Below are 22,022 nucleotides of genomic sequence, written 5' to 3' on the forward strand. Positions count from 1 at the left end.
TCAGCTCACATATGTGTAATGAAACTTACTGTCTGTCTGTTATTGGTCAGTTTAGTCTGTGTGTTAAAGGCCTTTTCATAAAAATCTTGTCAGATCTTGTTAAGTTGTTATTTCTGTGTAAAAGGAAGGAAGCAGAGAGAAGTTTTAAAACCTCTTTGTTTCCTTCTCAGCTCTTTGGTATCTGCTGTGCTGCTGCTTCACTCTCTCTCTTTACAGAAAGTTGTAGAAGTTTTCTGACGTGTCACTGCTGGATGTGAGGATGGGAGCCACTTTGCTCTGTGAGCTGGGCCTATTCTGTGAGTACATCACTGACTTCTATTGTTTGATTCATACTGATCCATAAACATGTTTTAGTAAGAAGAACAGAGCATCAGTCATTTGTACCATTGCAGGTCATGTGATCAGAGGACTCTCATGTTTGTTACCAACGTGGTTGTTTGTAGACTGGATTAGATTTTAGTGCACTGACTCAGATCAGAGTGGAGCTGCTTTAGTTTATCTAAGAAAGGTTTGTTTCTCCATCAGTGATAATTTGATGCTTTTGACATCCTAATATAAAATGTAATCAATCATAGTAGACACTGATTAAACATATAACGGCAGTGATTAAAGCCAGTGCTAGATTTAAACAGCCTTTTAACATGTTACATTTCAAATCTAACATCAACAAAACACTCACATGATTTGAGTGTCTTTAGTTTGATAATGTCTGAAGTTTCTGTCTTTATTGTAGTGCTCTGTACGCTCGTCTGCAGTGGACACGCTCAAGGTGACTGAACAGTTTTCACTTTTTCTATTTCTTCCTTTTTATTTAGCAAAGATTATTCTCAACCTGTATGACTCTACATAAATAAAGTATTAATAATCAATCAACATTCTGCCTTGAGCATAAAGTGTTTCAGATTGTCTGTTGTCTGATTGTTTGTTTGTGTTGGATTCTAGTTGCTGTGCTAACTATTGAACCCAGCTCGTCCAGTTATTTCATTGGAGAGTTTGTTACCTTCAAGTGTGACATGAATGAAGGAGAAGACACTGACTGGTATTACACAATCAAGAAGGATGGTCGAGAGTATGCCCCCAACAGGGAGAACAAAGACTGCACATTAGAAATTATCTCAACAGGCCACAGTGGTGAATATCAGTGCTCTGGTAGCAGGAAGGAGTCACATTATATAAAGAACAGTAATACTGTCTTTATAACTGTATTAGGTAAGTCCTCAGTGATTAATGCTGTGATGATTCCTGATAAAATACTCATCTGAATTATAAAAAAATATGTGTTTAATAAATGTTTCATTGAAAGTATTGTATTTCTTATGTGTTGGAACTTTAACAAAGATCCTTGCATTTTACCTAACTTTGTTCACAGTACACACTGCAACCAAAATACTCAGACAATATGTCATTACAGCATGTGCATGTTTTACTGTATAACAAGAATAACTGTGGATGAAACTTAATTTAAATAATGAAAAAAAAAGAAACATCAAAAGATCCATATAATTTAAGGTGACGATGTTTCTGTTGTCTAAATGTGTGTGTGTGTGTGTGTGTGTGTGTGTGTGTGTGTGTGTGTGTGTGTGTGTTTCCTTCAACAGTGAACTGCATTAGTTTACATTCAGTGTGACTTCTTCAGGCCTGAGATTGAACAAACATTCATACTGTGCTTATTTAGAAATCTACAACCTGAATTACTGCAGCTCTGTCACCATGTTGAGACAGAAATCAGAAAAATTTAAAGTGACTTAAACTGTAGGAAAAAAAAATATATAATGAAGACATTTGTAGATTTTATTGGGGGGGGGGGGGGGGTGATTTAAAAAAATGATTTTTTTTAACCTTTTATACATTTATATTGTATCAGGTGTGCATTTTGTTCTCTTCTTTTTCATAACAGCAGATAGACCCAGGGCCACACTGACAGCAGGAACAACAATCATACCAGTAGGGGGCAGTGTGACACTGACCTGCTCTGTGCAGAGCTCTGATGGATGGAAATATGAGTGGTTCAGACGAACCCAAAGAACCTCTGAAGGTAAAATCAGAGATCAACAAAACAGAGATATCAGAGTATCTCAAGGAGGAATCTACAGCTGCAGAGGAACAAGAGGAAACCCAGTTTACTACACTGATAGAAGTGATGATGTCACCATTGAGATAACCTGTGAGTTCAGTCATTTAGTTTGAAATATACATTCACTCATGATTATCAAACATACAATGTGAAGTTTTCTGTGTTGATTTCATGTTTGTTGTGTGATCTCCATTTGACAAATGTCGTCATGGTCAGCACAGGATGAATTCAATGGTCTACAAAGCATGTTACATTGTTAGTCAGACAAAGAGCTGCAGCTGATAGTAGCCTCATTGTAGACAGTTTGTCACCACTTTGTGTCACGAACTTTCAGCTGGTATAGAGACGCCAATGCTGACCTGCTGCTCCATCACCTGAGGACAATAATGACACAAACAGGATAAAATATAGTTCTTCAAACTCCCTCAACAAATGAAAACAAATATGAAACTTCTTTAAAAAAAGAATAAAAGTCATTCAATCATCTCATCAAATACTGGCGTAGATTAAAATTAATCTGAAGCACACACACACGAGTGGGTTTGATAGAAAGGTTTTTGATTTTATTTCTATTGAACTCATTGATTTGCATGTTAACCTCAAAGTGATTTTATGAAAGCAAATCAAACTCATTCCAACTTCTTCCTGAAAAAGTCTCATTTGTACAGAAAACGACTTTGTGGAGAAAAGTGTGTTTATGTTCATTCTTTAAAAATAAGTTTCTGTCTGTGATTCAGCTGTTTTACACTCACTTTATTTGAAAACAAAATAAAATAAAACAAACAAACAAACACAGGTAAACAACAGAAGCTCAGATGTCCCAGTTTTACTGCTGGGCTCAGATCACTAACAGTTACCAGTTCACCCATCTCTGCATAAATAAAAGAATTAAAACAAATAATGTGTTATAATTTTAAAAATTGTACAAATACATGAAAGTGATGAACGTCAGCTTAACATTTTATTTTGCTGTTGTAGTAGCTGTGTACAACATTTAAAATGAAATGTTAAATGATAGAAAATAACTTCCAGTCAGCTTTTGTGTGTGAACTTGATTTTTTCAAATAACTTTTTAGTAATATTTGTAGTAAGACGACTTTAAAAACACACACATACTTCTCTTTCAAACACTCTCCTCCCACTCCGACAGAAAGTAAAGAAGTTGTTCACGGCACTGTAACTATTAAAGCAGTAATGAAAAGAAAACAGAGATGAGGCGTTCAAACTATTTTTGATTTGAAAAAAAAAAAAAAAACTTTTCTAGGCAGTCGAAGTCTCACATGCAGAAAAATTACACGTTGTTTCCTAAATTGGTCAATGTTTAACACATAATCAGTGCTGTAAGAAATTTCTTCCTTAGACAACCAACAATTTAAAGATTAACTTTTTCTGTATCTTATACAGCAAGTAAACCCAGAGCCACACTGACAGCACACAGTTCAATCATACCAGCAGGGGGCAGTGTGACACTGAGCTGCTCTGTGGAGGGCTCTGCTGGCTGCAATACAACTGAAATTTATAAATGAATTAAAGTAACACTATAACTATGATTTTTGTTATTTGTTTTGTGGTTCTTCTTGATATATTTATTTAAATTTTTATATTTGTTTGTTGAACAGTTTGGGCTGCTGTGAATCTGCAGCACAGCTGGTCTCAGATATTCACTGGTGAGACAATCACTCTCAGATGTGAGATTCAGGGAGGTGAAGGAAAGGTGTGGAAATATGAATGGACAGCACCCAACACAAACAGCCCTCCAACATCCAGTGAATACAGGATCAGCAGAGTTTCAGTGTCCCACAGTGGAGACTACAGATGTCGGGGTAGCAGTGACTATCTCTTAACAGGATGGAGTGATGCCTTCAGACTGACAGTTTCATGTGAGTTGGACCATGATTCATGCTGACATTTCATGTTTTCATGTTTACACCTGTCTTAACAGGAAAACTCCAACAATGATCCAGCTGTCTGCAGGCAGCTCAGGACAACAGTTTTTCTCACTGTGCAAACAGAAAGGAGAGACACCATGGAGGCTCTTAAAATATCAGCAGTTTAAAGAGGAATGTACAGAGATGACAGTTTGATAAGAGAATGATAAATCAGTGAAATCTTTAGTTTGTTAGACAGTCTAATGTGTCACATGCAGGTAGGGATGGGAATTGATAAGAATTGATTGATTCTCATTGGCTCCACTTTGAGAGTCGCCACCATCTCTAAGCAGAATATCAAAGACATTCATGCAGATTAGAGGCTGTGAGGTCAAATGTTTGTGCATGTTGGAGGTATTTCCCCTCTTTGTTGTGATCAGTGTTGGGATCATTTCTCAAAAAAAGTAAAGCAAAAAAGTTCTTACACAAAAGCAGCACAAAAAGACCTTAAATCAGTTGTCATGGTGATTCTACAGTAGAAACATGAACAGGTAGAAACGGAGCTGCAGCCTGACTGCTCATCAGTTTGTTACCTGTTGAATTTCAGCAGCAGCTTTGCTGTAAATCACAACTCATTTCTCACAGTGCTGGTCTGGGGTCAGCATTCACTCAGCTTTAACGTCACTCTGGGTTCTTGGCTAGCTTAGCGTTAGCATGCTGTGCTTTAAAGAGCCAAAGTTGTGTTAACAGGTGATTATTTGAATGCAGTTGTTTCTGTCCTAGAACAGTTTCCACTTTACCATCACTCTCATCCTGTATGCTGTAATCCGGCTCTCTACTCCCATCCCTACATGCAGGATTACTAATTACTGTTTGTGTTTGTAGATAAATTAATCAGTGAATGGTTAAAGTGTGATCAGTACTGTAGCAAGTTTATTCTTCATGATGTTTTAATGTTTTACTTATTTTGTTTCTTCAACAGCAAGTAAACCCAGAGCCACACTGACAGCACACAGTTCAATCATACCAGCAGGGGGCAGTGTGACACTGAGCTGCTCTGTGGAGGGCTCTGCTGGCTGGAAGTTTGACTGGTTCAGACGTGATTCAGTCTCTTCTAAAGCTCAGCTCATGAGAGGAAATGAAGCAAACAGAGTCTCACAAGGAGGTCTGTACCACTGCAGAGGAGGGAGAGGAGATCCAGTTTACTACACAGAGGACAGCAGTGACGTCACAGTTACAGAAACTCGTGGGTTCAATTATTTTATTTCTGCCAAACTGAGAGATGTCATTTTGTGTTCTGTGCTAACAATTTCATTCAACAACTATGAGTTTATTAAACCTGAAATGAGAGACAACTCCTGACAAATAGAAGAATTTATTCCGTCTTATTTTTTTTATCTTCATGTTTCTATTTGTCTCTAACTGGATATTTTTCTGTGAACAGTTCCCAGTAAGCCCACTGTGACGCTGCAGCCATCCTGGCCTCAGATATACAGCGGTGAGACAGTCACTGTCAGATGTGAGATTCAGGGAGGTGAAGGAAAGGTGTGGAAATATGAATGGACAGCACCCAACACAAACAGCCCTCCAACATCCAGTGAATACAGGATCAGCAGAGTTTCAGTGTCCCACAGTGGAGACTACAGATGTCGGGGTAGCAGTGACTATCTCTTAACAGGATGGAGTGATGCCTTCAGACTGACAGTTTCATGTGAGTTGGACCATGATTCATGCTGACATTTAATGTTTTCATGTTTACATCTGTCTTAACAGGAAAACTGTTACTGCAAACTGAAAGCGAGAGTTAAAGAACCGATAAGTTGGATCGATAAGCAGGCAGAGACTAATGATTCCCAGGACTTTGACTACTGGGAACCAGTTCCTTACTCCCATCCCTACATGCAGGATTACTAATTACTGTTTGTGCTTGTAGATAAATTAATCAGTGTTTAAAGTGTGATCAGTAGTGTCACAAGTTTATCCTTGATTATGTTTTAATGTTTTACTCATTTTGTTTCTTCAACAGCAAGTAAACCCAGAGCCACACTGACAGCACAAAGTTCAGTCATACCAGCAGGGGGCAGTGTGACACTGAGCTGCTCTGTGGAGGGCTCTGCTGGCTGGAAGTTTGACTGGTTCAGACGTGATTCAGTCTCTTCTAAAGCTCAGCTCATGAGAGGAAATGAAGCAAACAGAGTCTCACAAGGAGGTCTGTACCACTGCAGAGGAGGGAGAGGAGATCCAGTTTACTACACAGAGGACAGCAGTGACGTCACAGTTACAGAAACTCGTGAGTTCAATTATTTTATTGCTGCCAAACTGAGAGATGTTATCTTGTGTTCTGTGCTAACAATTTCATTCAACAACTGTGAGTTTATTAACCCTGAAATGAGAGACACCTGCTGACAAATAGAAGAATTTATTCCGTCTTATTTTTTTTATCTTTATGTTTCTATTTGTCTCTAACTGGATATTTTCCTGTGAACAGTTCCCAGTAAGCCCACTGTGACCCTGCAGCCATCCTGGCCTCAGATATACAGCGGTGAGACAGTCACTGTCAGATGTGAGATTCAGGGAGGTGAAGGAGCTCAGTGGACGTATGAATGGAGAGCAGCCAAGTTAAACACACCTCCAACATCCAATGAATACAGAATCATCAGAGCTACTGAGTCTGACAGTGGAGGATACAGCTGCCGGGGCAGAAGGGACTATTTCTTCTCAGAGTGGAGTGATATCATCACACTGACTGTGTCATGTAAGATCTTTCATCCAGAGTATCTAAATAAGGAAAAAGCACTTCTTCTTTCTTACAGCTTTATAACTGTCTTTCATGTTGGTCAGTAAAATGTTTAGTTTTTATTCCAACAACAAAAACCTGAACAGCAGCTTTTTATTCACAGTGAAGAGAACAAAACATATGAGAGTAACTTCTCTGCTGTGCAGCTCTAATACATGAAAGATGAAATGCAGAACAAATGCTGAATCTGTCTCAGCTGCTCCACCACATCCACTAAGAAACATTAAATCCACTGATTGTTCCTCATGTGTGTTTTTAACTTAGAAATGCAGCAAATTAAATATGAAAGATTAGTGTTGTATTTGTGTGATAGTTGTACAGTTTGTTGCAGCTTCACCATTAAAGTTATGTGATATTTATTATTTCCATATTTCCACCAAGTTATTTCAACTGGTTTGATTCAGTCATTGACTTTTGTTCTTTTTCTAAACTGAACTGCAGATAAACCAAAGGCCAAACTGAGAGCTGATAACACAGCTGTTCCAGTAGGGGGCAGTGTGACCCTGACCTGCTCTGTGAACCCATCATCATCATCTGGATGGAAATACTACTGGTACAGAGATGAGAAATCCTCTGAAGCCCTGACCACACAAGATGCAGTTTTCCACTCAAATGGACAAATCAGTGTCTCACAGGAAGGACTCTACAGGTGCAGAGGAGGGAGAGGAAACCCAGTTTACTACACAGAGGACAGCCAGTCAGTCAGGATTGGGAAAACTGGTCAGTTCAAAGTTAATGAACCCCAAATCACTACCTGATGAAAAGTATCTGATGGAAATTGACCCCTTTTTTCATTCATTTGTTCAATTCCTGAATACAGTGTCAAACAGACCTGTTGTGACTCTGTATCCAAACTGGTCTGAGATATACAGAGGAGAGACGATCACTGTCAGATGTGAGATCCATGGAGGAGACACTGAGTGGGATTATGAGTGGGAAACAAACAGCATGATAAAAGCTCCAAATCAAAATGAATACAGGATTAGATCTGCTTCATCATCCAACAGTGGAAACTATCGCTGTAAGGGCAGAATGAAAAGTTCACAGCATGAAACAACAGAGTGGAGTGATTCAGTCACACTGACAGTTTCTGACAGTAAGTAGAGTCATAGTTCATTTAACCTGGAAATAGAAACAGTTTGTAAAAATGTGTTTTTATTAGTACATGTTGAGATATTTGACATGTTTAGATAGTCTCACTCTTAAAGTTCATCATAAATATTTGTGAGTCAACATTTTAGTGACATTGAATTCAGAGTTAAGAGACGAAAGATTGAGAGCAAATCTTTGTTGAACAGATGAACCCCGTCCTGTCCTCACTGTGTCTCCATCATGGCTGAGTCCTGGAGCCTCAGTAACTCTGAACTGTGAGGTTGAACATCCGTCTGCAGGATGGAGCTTCTACTGGTATAAAGCTGTTCCTGATCTAGCAGAGAAATCCTCCAGTTATGAGCTGCTACCTGATGGCAGTGGGACTGCACAGGACTCCTACATCATTCATGGACAGACACACACAGCAGGATATGTGTGCAGAGCTGGAAGAGGAGACCCAGAGTATCACACTGATCACAGTCAACCAAAGTTTGTCTGGTCTGCAGGTCAGTTTGAGGATTTATAATCTTCATGTTGATGATTTGAAAGTCTGTAAATCTGGCTGCATGACTATCAGGACTCCTGTGAACCACAAAGAAGTCAAACGTAGATGTTCACTGTGATATTTTTAATCCTAACATCTGTGAGCTTTGTCTCTTCACTGCATGTCGTTTCCAGATGTTCATTCATCAGCGTCTCTCACAGTGAGTCCTGACAGAGTGCAACACTTCACCTCTGACTCTGTCTCACTGACATGTGAGGGAAACTTCACTGAGTGGAGAGTGAGGAAGTTCTCTGAGGACGGCCGACTCTCTGACTGTAGGAGAATGACTGGATCCACATGTGACATCAACACATCAAAGTCAGATACTGCAGTGTACTGGTGTGAGTCTGGATCAGGAGAGTTCAGCAATGCAGTCAACATCACTGTACAGAGTATGTTATTATACATTTACTACTTGGATTTGGATGATTTAAACGTCACATGAACATTTGTCCCAGCTTTGCTGTATGTGTGTAATTTATCTGGAGAAATAGCGTTTTTTTAAATACACGAGATCAGATCTTCATGATGAAAAGCATTTGTACAATCTGTTCTTATTACTGTTTGTCAGCTTTTTCTAAAAGTGTGCAGCAGCTGATGTGACTGAAACAATTGTGTGTGATTGTGTCACAGATGATGGTAATGGTCCTATCCTGGTGAGTCCTGTTCATCCTGTGACTGAGGGAGCTTCTGTTAGTCTGAGCTGCAGTTTGAGAACACAAAAAATACTTTCCAATGTGTTTTTCTATCACAATGACAAACTTATTCAAAATGATCCCCGAGGGGAGCTGAAGATCTCTGCAGTGTCAAAGTCTGATGAAGGTTTCTACAAGTGTCAGTACTCAGGAAGAGAGTCAGCACAGAGCTGGATGTCAGTTAAAGGTGAGCAGGATCAAAATATGTGATGGATTTTTATGAGTTTGATGACTGAGAAGCAACATTAGATTTTCTGATTTAAGTCTCAAAGTCGCCTGGCTTAATTTTGTAAAATTATATATATAAATACATATAATTCATCAATGAATAATTATTGTTTCTTGTAACTGTGTCAGGAGCTGACAGCTCTTCATCTCCTGTGTGGTTGATTGTTGGACTGGTTTGTGGAGTCTCTCTCGTTATTATTCTCCTGCTCTTGTTGTATCGCTGCAGACAGTCCAAGTGTAAGAGCCTCTTCTTTTCATGCTGTATTACAGAGTTTATTTACTACACACACTTTAATTATTCACACATATACATATATTCTGATCGAACAATTTACATCACAAACATGTGTAATAACATTTGTCTCTTTCACAGGTTCCTGCTTCACCAGGTTGGGAAAATACTTTTTATTGTTATTTTAAACAAACATCAGTTACTTTTGAGTTTATTGTGTTTATTTCCTGTTTCAGGTGGATCCAGTCTGAGAGTCACAGTCCGGGCTCCTCCACAAATCATGGAGTCAACCAGGATGAAACTCATGAATACAACTCTGTTCATCCTGGTCAGCACTTAAACCGATCTTTATTATCATTATTAATATTGACTTTTCATTCAGTCTCCATTAACAGGAACATTTCTTAGGTTCAGTTTGTGCTCAGCAGCTTTTCAAAGAACATTTATCAAAATCCAGTTGGACAAACATCCAAATAACCAACTGACTACATGCACAAAAGATCAGAAACAAACAGGATTTTACAACCTGATTGTTTCTTTAACTCGACTGAAAGAATCCACAAATGTTGTTGTTTCATATCAGATCAACACAAACAGTAACACCATGATGGGTTCATGCTCTGAAAATATCTGACAGTCCTGGATTTGACTTAAACACAACTAATGAAATTGAATGTGATGTGTTCACAAACATTTTTACATTTCAGGTGCAGATGAACCGCGAGACGTCACATACTCTCTTATTAAACTTCAAAACTTTGGAAAGAAGAGTGAGTACACAAAACACACAGTGTAGAAAAAAGCCTGGGAAGTTTTTAAAGTGTTTAAAATTTTCATTAATCTGATCATCTTAACAGGGAAGCATCATAAACCAGAGCAGAGTGCTGTTTACTCTGAGGTGAAGACAGGAGCTGCAGGTACAGTCACAACAGTCTCATTCAGTGTTTGTACTTGAACGTGTCATCACATCATTATATTGCAGGTAATTATAGGTCAACATGGAGTTTAGTTATTCACTTACTAATCAGTGTTTCAGCTTTACTGAATCACAGCATCCACAGATGCTGACCCAGACCTCAATCACAAAACACACACATGCAAAGCTGAAGTGTCACAGGCAACAAATGATTTCACTCTCTTTCACTGTAGTTGTAAAAAGTTTAAAGTCCATATGTATCCAAAATCTTTGTATCATATCTGTGCTGAACAAATGTGTGCTGAGCTCTGACGTCTCTTTTAGAGGACAGTCTGATGTATGCTGAGGTCAAACAGCCCAAAAAAGAAAAAGCCAAGAAAAACAAAGGTGAGCAAAGTCTGCCATCATCTCCAAGGGACAATCCATCAGCTGATTAAAATCTGTCATACTCAATTATCTTTGCATTAGTGGACACACCCAGTTTCCTCCTGGTTAATGATATTATTGTTTTCAATGATCTTCTCTTCATTCACAGGAACATCAAGTCCTGCAGCTGATGCAGCAGTTTATTCTGAAGTCACATCAGGAAGCTCTCTCAGTAATTCTGCTGCCATGCAGGCTGATTTATTCTTCACATTATTAAATGTCTTCAGCTCATAATATCTTTACATGTTGGAAATCACTTTGTCTCTTTGTGCTTGTCTTACAGGTCAGTGAGGAGAGCTGTAGCAGCAAAGCCAAGAAGAAGCTTTTTATGAAGCCACTCTTGCTCCTCTGCTGCCCAAATATCAGACATGCTCAGCTTTATGTACAGTTACAATATTACATCATAATATCAGACATATTGCTCTCTTATAGCATAAATAAATGCAGGTGTATTCGTGCTCTTTATATTCAGTTTTTTATTAAAGATTTTGTAATAAACCTTGAATGTATCTAACATGTTCCAACAGCAGTGAGAACAAAGTGTGAAATATGTGATCTTTAGTATCTGACAGCACAACTTAAAGTCAGTGTTTGCAGTGTTTCACAAGTAAATACTGATATGGGCACCAACAAATACTTTAACTGTGTTTGTTTACATTATATAAATAAGAATTATATCATAGGCAGTGAATATATTTGAATGTATTTCATGTATATTTTTGTGTTTCTGATCATTTTTCGCATCTTTTAGTTAGAAGGTAGAAATAATTTTTTTTTACATTTGAACATTTTATCTTTGATTTTTGTTTCCTGTATGAGATTATTGACAGACTAACAAAACAAGCGGGTTGTAACTGCGTTATCATGCAAACCTGAAATAAGCAGATGTGAGTATTATTTGCAAAGCGGTCACTAACAGTTCAGAGCATGACAGCAGTCTGCATGTATCTGACCAGAGGTGTGGACTCGAGTCACATGACTTGGACTCGAGTCAGACTCGAGTCATTAATTTTATGACTTTAGACTTGACTTGAAAAAATGTTCTAAGACTTGTGACTTGACTTGGACTTTTACACCAATGACTTGGGACTTGAATTGGACTTGAACCGGTTTACTTGAAAAGACTTGATATTTTACCCCAAATATAAAATTTAACATGCATATTATATAGAGATTGAAAATGTGACGTCATTCACAAGGATTCTGGGAACTCGTGGCAAGCGGTAGTAGCGCACGCAGGCTTTCAATTGAAATCAGTTATACAGCGATAAAAAGAAACACAAAAATGTCAAGAAGCTGTTGTATTATTAACTGCAATAGCCGGTCGCATGACAGCCACGGGAAGCCGACGGGTAAAGAGATCGGTTGTTATCGGATTACGTCGTTGAAGAGAAATTGTTCAAGCCATGTTTCCGAAGTAACAAAGACGCGACGGATGGCCTGGATTGCAGCCATTCAAAGATCAAATATAACGTCCCAGAACACTCCAGCTCACAGGTTAGTCTGCTCCAAGCATTTACACGAAGGTCAGTGTTTTGTAGTAGTTAATACGTCATTTTCATAACATAATTAGTGATATAGGTTACAAGCAAGTCTGGCGCTGAACAGAAATTGTCGCGCTATGCTCCTTTGTTTATTGTGCATAAATAGTGAATTGTCCTGACACAATATTGTGTTTCGCTTCTGTTATTATGGTACATTAACAAAAACATATACTTTTATTCACAGGATAAAACAGTTGTTTTGTATCACTAATTGCCCAGTACGATTACAGCATACAATATTGTTGTCACTGCTACATTTCTGTGATGCTACCAGAAATGATTTCCACTACTAATTAATTACCCTTGAGCTCAAAGGTCCTATTAATAAACGGTTAACGAATGTGTATTTATGACGACGATTTGTGAGACTGGTAAACTTATGATACGTACGATGGTCTTTCGTTCTACACGGTGCATTTCAAGGTCCTGCACCCATCCGTCGGTAAACTGTACCTGGGCTTGTTGCAGTGACCGGAAGTTACTAAACTTCACGAGTGTATGCACTCACTCCAAGAACCGTATGATTATAAATATGCATATAAATATGCTACAATGAGATAGCTGACTTCATCTAACTAGCAAATGTTGTCCAGGCTACGTTGGTGATGCAGTTCTTTTTAATGTGTATGATATTTTTGTCATGCGATTTTAAAGCTGGTCCTACAACCGCATCCAAGAATAACATGCAGCTTATCTCAGAACTGTCGGTGAAAATTATTCTAGGAGCTAGGTTTAATTGAGCTGCATTTTAAAGAGGTGCAATTTCACAATTTGTGTATATTTTCCAAGTTCACTATTTTGTCATGTGTTGAGAAAAACACAGATTTTAAAATTACATGGTCTAATATTTACATTTAGCATAACTGCAACATTATTTTTTCGTTTTTTTTTTAAAGACTCGAAAGGACTTGAAATTCAAAGTTTCAGACTTGTGACTTGACTCGGACTTTTACACCAGTGACTTGAGACTCGACTCTGACTTGCCTGACATTACTTGAGACTTGACTTGAGACTTGAGGATAAAGACTTGAGACTTACTTGAGACTTGCAAAACAATGACTTGGTCCCACCTCTGCTAATTGCCCAGTACGATTACAGCATACAGTATTATTGTCACTGCTACATTTCTGTGATGCTACCAGAAATTATTTCCACTACTAATTAACTACCGTTGAGCTCAAAGGTCCTATTAATAAACGGTTAAGGAATGTGTATTTATGACGACGATTTGTGAGACTGGTAAACTTATGATACGTACGATGGTCTTTCGTTCTACACGGTGCAGTTCAAGGTCCTGTACCCATCCGTCGGTAAACTGTACCTGGGCTTGTTGCAGTGACCTGAAGTTACTAAACTTCATGAGTGTATGCACTCACTCCAAGAAGCGTATAATTATAAATATGCATATAAATATGCTAAGATGAGATAGCTGACTTCATCTAACTAGCAAATGTTGTCCAGGCTACGTTGGTGATACAGTTTTTTTTAATGTGTATATTTTTGTCATGCGATTTTAAAGCTGGTCCTACAACCGCATCCAAGAATAACATGCAGCTTATCTCAGAACTGTCGGTGAAAATTATTCTTGGAGCTAGGTTTAATTGAGCTGCATTTTAAAGAGGTGCAATTTCACAATTTGTGTATATTTTCTAAGTTCACTATTTTGTCATGTGTTGAGAAAAACACAGATTTTAAAATTACATGGTCTAATATTTACATTTAGCATATAACTGCAACATTATTTTTTCGTTGTTTTTTTTTTAAAGACTCGAAAGGACTTGAAATTCAAAGTTTCAGACTTGTGACTTGACTCGGACTTTTACACCAGTGACTTGAGACTCGACTCTGACTTGCCTGACATTACTTGAGACTTGACTTGAGACTTGAGGATAAAGACTTGAGACTTACTTGAGACTTGCAAAACAATGACTTGGTCCCACCTCTGTATCTGACACAGAGGACTGAAGTAGAACATTTACAGAGAGAAGCTCTCTGTGTGCTGCTGTCACAGGATGAAGTCAAAGGAAAAGATAACTTGTAGATGTGATAAATCTCATATGAAAGATGGAGACAGAACATCACAGAGCTCTGCATCAATCATGGTCAGCACGACTCAGAGAAGTCGCAGTATTATAATTTTGCACTCCACTCCATTTACATCATTAACCCTTTACAGCCGATCGGAGCGGGCACGCTCTGTTTTGCGTAACTATTTTTAAATCCCAGTAGCACTGCAACCACGTAAGCTAGCGCAAAAATTTTTTTTGCATATGAAACCGGAGGAGTTGTACTTACATCTGATGCCATCAGCTTGTCCTAGGTCACGGTTTCCTTCCACATAAAGCTTTGCAAAACCTGCATAAAAAGCGCTTGCAGCAACAAAAACATAATATTCCAGAAACACGCTTTGCCGATCCGATCAGCTGTTCATAACACTTCCTACGTTGGAATAGATGTCAGCGCGAACTTTTGCATTTCCGCCATTACCTGCCCGAAACCGGAAGTGACGTCATTTTCGCGGAAATGTAGTCTTTTTTACCATCAGGGCCTCAGGGCCTATACTGCTCTTTTTAAAAGTTATCTTTGACTTTATGACTTTCTGTGTCGTTTCTGGGATGCTTAGGACTCATATTGCACTGCTGGAAATAGTTTATTTTGATGCATATGCTGCTTTTTTGCAAATTTGCAGTATAATATTTATTTTCGTTTTTCCTGCAGTGTATAAAAATTGGTGTATTTCAAAAATAAAACTATGAAGACACTCAAAATAAATTTCCTGTGGTGGGAAACTATTTTGTGCAACTTTTTTGTATTTACAGTTTTGAGGGATAAGCCTCTTAAATTTCTCTAACTACAAATATATGTTAAAAAAGCAAAAACGATTTTTTTGTAGTTTCTTGCACTTTTTTGCAATTTATGTAATTACTATGCACTTAATGAATACATATTATTAAAATCTGGGCTATAATGGTTGTATTGATGTATAGCAACTTAAAATGCTCCCAAAAATGGCTGCACAGCATGTAAAAATATAATATAAGCTCTGGCGGACTTGGTTCTATGGTAGGTCTTAAAGGGTTAACTGATCTCACAAGAATTTCAGAAACATCAGACCTAAAACATTCATTTAAGCTTATCATTGTACTTACATTGTACAACAGGCACATTACTGCTCTACTAGCGCAGAGACACCTCCTACTTTCTAGCAAGTGATGAGGAGAAACAAAACAGCATCTAAACACTAGTGATGCCCCACTGGGTGCCAGTGTGGTCACCAACACTCCTCCTATAGATTAGTATTTATTTATACCTGCTCTGTGCTGTGCTGAAGGAAAAGACTTTCCAACACTTCTTTCATTTCAGCTGACTTCACCTGTGTGAAAACAGAGAAACATGCACGGCATTAAATCAGACTCATTTGTGTTCCAGCACATGTGGATATTAAGGGAAATAAAATGTCAGACACTTTGGCAAAATAGACACTTAAACAAGACACGGTGGGCGTGGAGATGACACTATAAACTTGAAGTAAAAGCACTAAAATTATTAAATAAATGTCAGTAAAGGTGGGACACAGAGGCAGACAGAAGCAAAGTGGATCAAGTGAAGACAACAGGGAAACAAGAAAGAAAGAAACGTTATTTATAGATTAAGAAATGGTCTCATTAAGTGTGACGTTTATAGGAAAGTGTAGGAGTCTTATTTACCATTTCAGCTGCGTAGGTGATAATAAAACACCCTCATATTGGTTTTCAGGCACTAATGAAGGAGAAACAGAAGAGGTGAACGGCCCAATATTGTTTTCACATGCAGCTCTTCACAGCTTAATGTTATTGTGTATTTTTATGTAATTTTTCTCAGCAATGATTCAGGTCATTAAAGATTTTTTTAATGCTGAAAGTGTTTTTATGTGTTTACCCTGAGTGTGTGATTATTGTGCTGCTGTTACAGCCCTCGTTCTGTTTTACTTCGCAGCACAGACATCATGTGTCTGGACACACAGTGTACAGTCAAAATCAACACCCTCAGTTAAAGATGTGAAAACATTTTGAGCTGTTAGGGACCTGTGTAGGTTGCTTTGGACTCATGTTTGTGTCTCTTAATTCATCTTTTGAAAGGTTTTACACGTTACGAATGTTTTATGTTTTTAATTTATTTAAAACTTTTAAAATGCTGAAATAAAACTCCAATAAATTCACACCAGTAAAGTGACTGTTTCATTCAAGCAGCAATACCAAACAATAATAACACATCAAACTGCAAATGTGACAATACAGATCAACATTTTATTCCTCCTGTGCAGCTACGATGCATCTGTATGTGTGTGTGTGTGTGTGTGTGTGTGTGTGTGTGTGTGTGTGTGTGTGTGTGATCCGTGGTCCTTGTCTATTCTGTCACAGGTTTATATTTATCTACTGGCTGACCTCATGGTTTGTGGCTGTATCCCCATGAAAGGAGGAAATGCAGCCTGTGGTTTCAGCCTGAAGTCTTCAGTTTAGCAGTTGTGTAGTTTTATGTTATCAGCTCACAGCAGAGAGTTTTCAGACAAGGAATTCAGACAAAGAGCACAGTGGAAATTTCACTTTGATCTTTGTGTGCATGACACATGTTTATGTGACCTGCCTGTACTGAAATAATAGCAATAGTTATCAATGCTACATTAAAGTATGCATGGCAGTGTGTGAAAACAGACAAAAGTAGCATCATTGTGGTGATGACACAATAAAGAAAATAAAATCTTTGTGGGAAAATATGAAAAGTTTGTTTCTCACACTGGAAAGCAGCTGCCTTTCAGTCTCTGTATGGATGTGCTGTAAAAATGCATCTATGTGTGAATTAAATAAAAATAATTTCTATTTCTACCCTCAAAATCGTAACTTGTAACACATGATGGTTTTGTAACCAAACCTTTATGCTTCACTCATATTTATCTGTCTGCTGGACTCTGCAGTTACATTAAGCTGCTCCATCCAGGAGGAGTTTGGTCTGTGATGGAGAAGCTGAGCCTTTCAGTAAAATCAACATCATCATTCTTCATTAACAATGTAATAAATCTGTAAATCAAACCAAAGTTAAATTATTCAAAACTGATAACTGAAAACCAAAATTTGAGAAGGTTTAACAACAAGCTTACATTTCTGTATGTTTTTGTTCAGTTTTTGCACTTTAAGTACAAGAAAGGTACTTCAGTACTTTTTTTTCCAAAAACAGAGTTTCTTGGATATGTAAAGCAAAGTAAATAAAATTAATTTAAACAGAAACTAACTGAGAAAAAAAAGCAAAAACTTTGTTAAATAGGGTTGAAAGACACTTGTGTATCACAAAACAAGAAAAAGTTTGAACATGAACACGTCACATGACTGCTGTGGTCAAAGCTACAGGAGCTGTTTGAGGTTTGTATAAAAGGAAGGAAGCACAGAGAGGTGATAGAAGGAGGCGCTGAATATAAACTCTGGTCTTATCGACATTAAGTGCAGCTTCTCTTTATCAATGCAAAGTTGAAACCTTTGAGATTAGATGCAGATCAGCGTGCAGGGCTGGACGTGAGGATGGGGCACTCTTTGCTCTGTTTGCTGGGGTTATTCTGTGAGTACAATACACACCTTTACTGTTTGAATGGCAGTGATGAAGGAAAATGTTTCTCACTGGTGACAATTACAGTGTATCACTGCTTTAACCTGTTTACCTGACAGCTTCAACACAGCAGACTAGTTTTTTTTCATGTTTCCAGCCGGTTTCACAGCTAATAGAAACATAAATTTGATGATAACTGTACCATGTGAAGATTTAAAAAGCCTCAGTTTATATATTTATTGTGATTTTGTCAGTTGTATAATGTCTGATGATGTTTCATTCATTATTTTAGTGCTCAGTACAGTCAGACATGGAAACACTGAAGGTGAGAAACAGTTTTTTCTTCCATTTATATCATACGTGTTGATCTTAACTAGTATTTAGCTTCTCCTGTTTTGCTCGTCTGTGTTATATTTTGTATCATAAATCAAACATTTCATTGAGATTATTGGTTAAAATGTTAATATAACCATGTTAACTGTGTGAGCACTCAAACACACACCCACGATGCAAACTGTATATTTGCTGAAGAGCTGTGGCTTCATACATGTGGATTTTCTTTTCATGTTTATCTGATCTGAAAATATCAACAGTGTGTGTAGTGCAGATTATCTCACTGAGTTATGTTGTTGGATTGTATGCTGGATTATACAGCTTTTTTTTTTGATTACCTTATGAAGCTGTAAATATGATACTTATCAAAAGCTCCACACAGATGACAAATTAAAGGAAAAACCAACATGAACATGGTAACCAAATGCTGCTCTGAGCTCAGCATAGAGTTTGTTACCTTCATCCCTCATTTGGTGTTTTGATTAGAAGCTGTTTAACACGTCACTCCAAAGTCTCTGTAGATGTTCAGTGTGTTGAATTGTGTGGCTGCAAAAGATGATTCACATTATTTAAGTTTGCATCAAACATTCAGAGCAACAATTTCATTCTTTTGATCTTTTTCTAAATTACAGAGCTTGGAGTGAAGGCCACTCTGACAGCAGACAGATTAACTATACCAGCAGGGGGCAGTGTGACACTGACCTGTGATGTGAAGTACTCTGCTGACTTTGAATATGACTGGTTCAGAGAACCCAGTTTAAACTCTAACCAGAAGTTCGCAGTAGCTGGTGAATCAAAGAGAGAACTGGTGACCTCTAAAGGCGGCATCTACAACTGCAGAGGATGTATAAAAGGGACAAATTTACTCATAGTAGAAAGTGATCCAGTCACCATTCAGGAAACTGGTGAGTTTAAAAATGTCATAAGAAATAAAACAACATGGATTCCCCAAAGTTTGGAGATCAGAGGGGGATAATATTATGACAAAAACTTATGTTACAAAGTGATTTACGGCCCCAACCTGCCAAGTTATTTCTGATAATATAAACTGTTGTAAAGTTAATAAATAATAAACAATAATGGGGTTATAATATTTGATAATACTGTTTTTTATTTGAAATGAAAATGTTAATTCATTCCTTTTGTGTCCTAATTGAGGAATTTTGCTGTGGAAAGTTTCCAACAGGACTGATGTGACGCTGCAGCCATCCTGGTCTCAGATATTCACTGGTGACACAATCACTCTCAGATGTGAGATTCAGGGAGGTGAAGGAAAGGTGTGGAAATATGAATGGACAGCACCCAACACAAACAGCCCTCCAACATCCAGTGAATACAGGATCAGCAGAGTTTCAGTGTCCCACAGTGGAGACTACAGATGTCGGGGTAGCAGTGACTATCTCTTAACAGGATGGAGTGATGCCTTCAGACTGACAGTTTCATGTGAGTTGGTCTATGATTCAAACTGAAGTTTCCTGTTTCCTGTTTTAAACTCGACATCAAGAAACAATTCAGACCCTCCAACAAACTCACTGTGCAAACAGACTCACAACTGAGTGCACTGTGACTCCACAATGATTCATTAAAGGAGAATATAAAGAATGACATTTTTAATGAATAAATAACAAATCAATTGCGTCTGTTGTGTAGTTTTGAACTAAGACAGATTACCTGTGTGAGATTATAACCTTGTGTTTGGTACCAGTCAGAGTCAGAGTCACACTGAGAGCAGAAAGCACAATCACAGCAGTGATACCAGCAGTTCTTCAGTCTGTTTGTCTTTCAGTGAGGTCACATTAAAACCACCAGGACACAGTTTATGAAATTTGCGGGATCAAGGCCAAAGAAAGAAGCCATTTCATTTCACTGTGTGTAGCTGGTCTGGCCTCACACTGTTGCTGCAAACTCAGCAGCAGAGTTAGCAGTTGCTTTGCCTGCTGAGGCGAGTTTATTCTCCAACACTGTTTAAATGAAAATTAATTAAGTTCAGCAACTTCATGTGATTGGGCTTCTACATGCACAGCTTTGAAAAAGAGAGCAGGAAGGAGAGCAAACAGCCACCTGCTCAGTATAAGGCAGTGTCTATGAGTACAGCAACAAAGATTAGAACCATTTAGCACTTTTACTGTGCTTAACCTCTGTAACAGGATCATTAGCATAATCTCATCTCTCCCCAGCAGGGCCTCCTTCAAAACTACAGGAAATGACATGTGTGGGAAGTCAAAGGTCACAAAGAAAATAAAAGCTTTCAAATACAAAATAAATACACAAAATAACTACATAGATATTTATGACTTCTGTATAAAAAATAATGACAAAACCAAATAACAGACAATGGATTCTCTGTGAAATATAAATAAATATATTTTAATGCATGTTTTACATGTGGATACAGATTACTGTTTACAAATTGTACAAAAAAGTTTCTTTACTATAGAAAAACTTTTGTCCATCGAGTTTTGACTTTCTTAGGAAGCTGTTTAGATTTTCCTTTATCCCTACATTAAGGCTTTGTGTTTCCACTGGAAGTAAACGTCTCTTTTTAAAAATAGCACAGTGTTGCATTCTGGGAAATAGAGTCAAATTTGAAGCTTGGGTTTAAAATGAAGAATTGTAATTATCAGGGGCTATGCTTCTGTAATTGTCGCCAGTTCTTTTTATGTATTTTGGTTTGAGGTTTGTGCAGATTTTCAGGAAAGATGTTTGGCCTCATGAGCACCAGATGCTGCACCTTTATTCAGGTCATAGAAGCCGAACCAAAGACCAGAAAATGGCCTCAGTTTATTACAGACACATTACTACAGTAATTTTTCTCATTACAAAGTTTTGCTCTCAGGAAGCACTCAGGTGTAAGACACTTCACCCGTTGCCTACTGGTGGTGGTCAGAGGGCCCAGTGGCGCCAGTGTCCGGCAGCCTCGCCTCTGTCAGTGCGCCCCAGGGTGGCTGTGGCTACAATGTAGCTTGCCATCACCAATGTGTGTGAATGTGTGTGTGAATGGGTGGATGACTGGATGTGTAAAGCGCTTTGAGGTCCATAGGGACCAAGTAAAGCGCTATACAAATACAGGCCATTTACCATTTACCAGGCCATACACACACACACACACACACACACACACACACACACACACACACACACACACACACACCGCGGGCCAAGGAGGAGTGAGACGGCGGAAGAGTTTTTTTCTTCAATACTTTTACAATAGGTTTTCTCAATAGATAGAAAATGATGACGCTGAGGAGTCAACAGCCGATATTATCATTGCTTGTAACCCGGTAAATAATTTCGTACATCTCCCAATAAAATAAGTCTTAGTGGAAAAAAGCTCATTTTCGAATAAGTTTATTAAAGCACCCCCCCTCTGTGGAAAAGAGTCAACCATGAGGCGAGTTTTGTCAACAGCAATTGTCCATTTGGTAAAACAAATATCCGCCTCAAAGTCGTATTTTACCGTTGCAGAATGTGGAAAACAGACGGCGTTCGCAAGAAGGCAATCAAAAAAAAAAAAAAAAAAAAAGGAAATTTGGTACCTCCAACTCTCCCGACTGCGCGCGCGCGCACACACACACACACACACACACACACACACACACACACACACACACACACACACACACACACACACACACACACACACATACTCATGCAACTGACACAGACACACACAGACTGCTCTCCTAGTGGAGCCCAGTC

At 38.2% G+C, this 22,022-nt stretch overlaps 2 protein-coding genes across 2 annotated transcripts in view; both read left to right on the plus strand.

Annotated features, from left to right (window-relative positions):
- The first annotated feature begins 259 nt into the window (after positions 1 to 259).
- LOC113018008 (Fc receptor-like protein 5) overlaps positions 260 to 22,022 on the plus strand; it is a 40,427-nt gene continuing 18,664 nt past the window's right edge. Inside the window, exons 1-8 of the mRNA XM_080295461.1 lie at positions 260 to 296; positions 734 to 769; positions 943 to 1,209; positions 1,898 to 2,164; positions 5,387 to 5,653; positions 5,969 to 6,232; positions 6,431 to 6,697; positions 7,560 to 7,835. Coding sequence (XP_080151587.1) covers positions 260 to 296; positions 734 to 769; positions 943 to 1,209; positions 1,898 to 2,164; positions 5,387 to 5,653; positions 5,969 to 6,232; positions 6,431 to 6,697; positions 7,560 to 7,835 — 1,681 coding nt within the window. The remainder of the gene's footprint in view (positions 297 to 733; positions 770 to 942; positions 1,210 to 1,897; positions 2,165 to 5,386; positions 5,654 to 5,968; positions 6,233 to 6,430; positions 6,698 to 7,559; positions 7,836 to 22,022) is intronic.
- LOC145426236 (putative high affinity immunoglobulin gamma Fc receptor IC) lies at positions 2,275 to 5,304 on the plus strand. Its single transcript, XM_080299828.1, has 3 exons — positions 2,275 to 2,329; positions 3,694 to 3,954; positions 4,925 to 5,304. Exons 1-3 carry the CDS (start codon positions 2,275 to 2,277, stop codon positions 5,302 to 5,304), a joined length of 696 nt encoding a protein of 231 aa, XP_080155954.1.

The sequence above is a fragment of the Astatotilapia calliptera genome, chromosome 3, assembly GCF_964374335.1.
Source record: "Astatotilapia calliptera chromosome 3, fAstCal68.1, whole genome shotgun sequence".
In the NCBI taxonomy this organism is placed as follows: Eukaryota; Metazoa; Chordata; class Actinopteri; order Cichliformes; family Cichlidae; genus Astatotilapia; species Astatotilapia calliptera.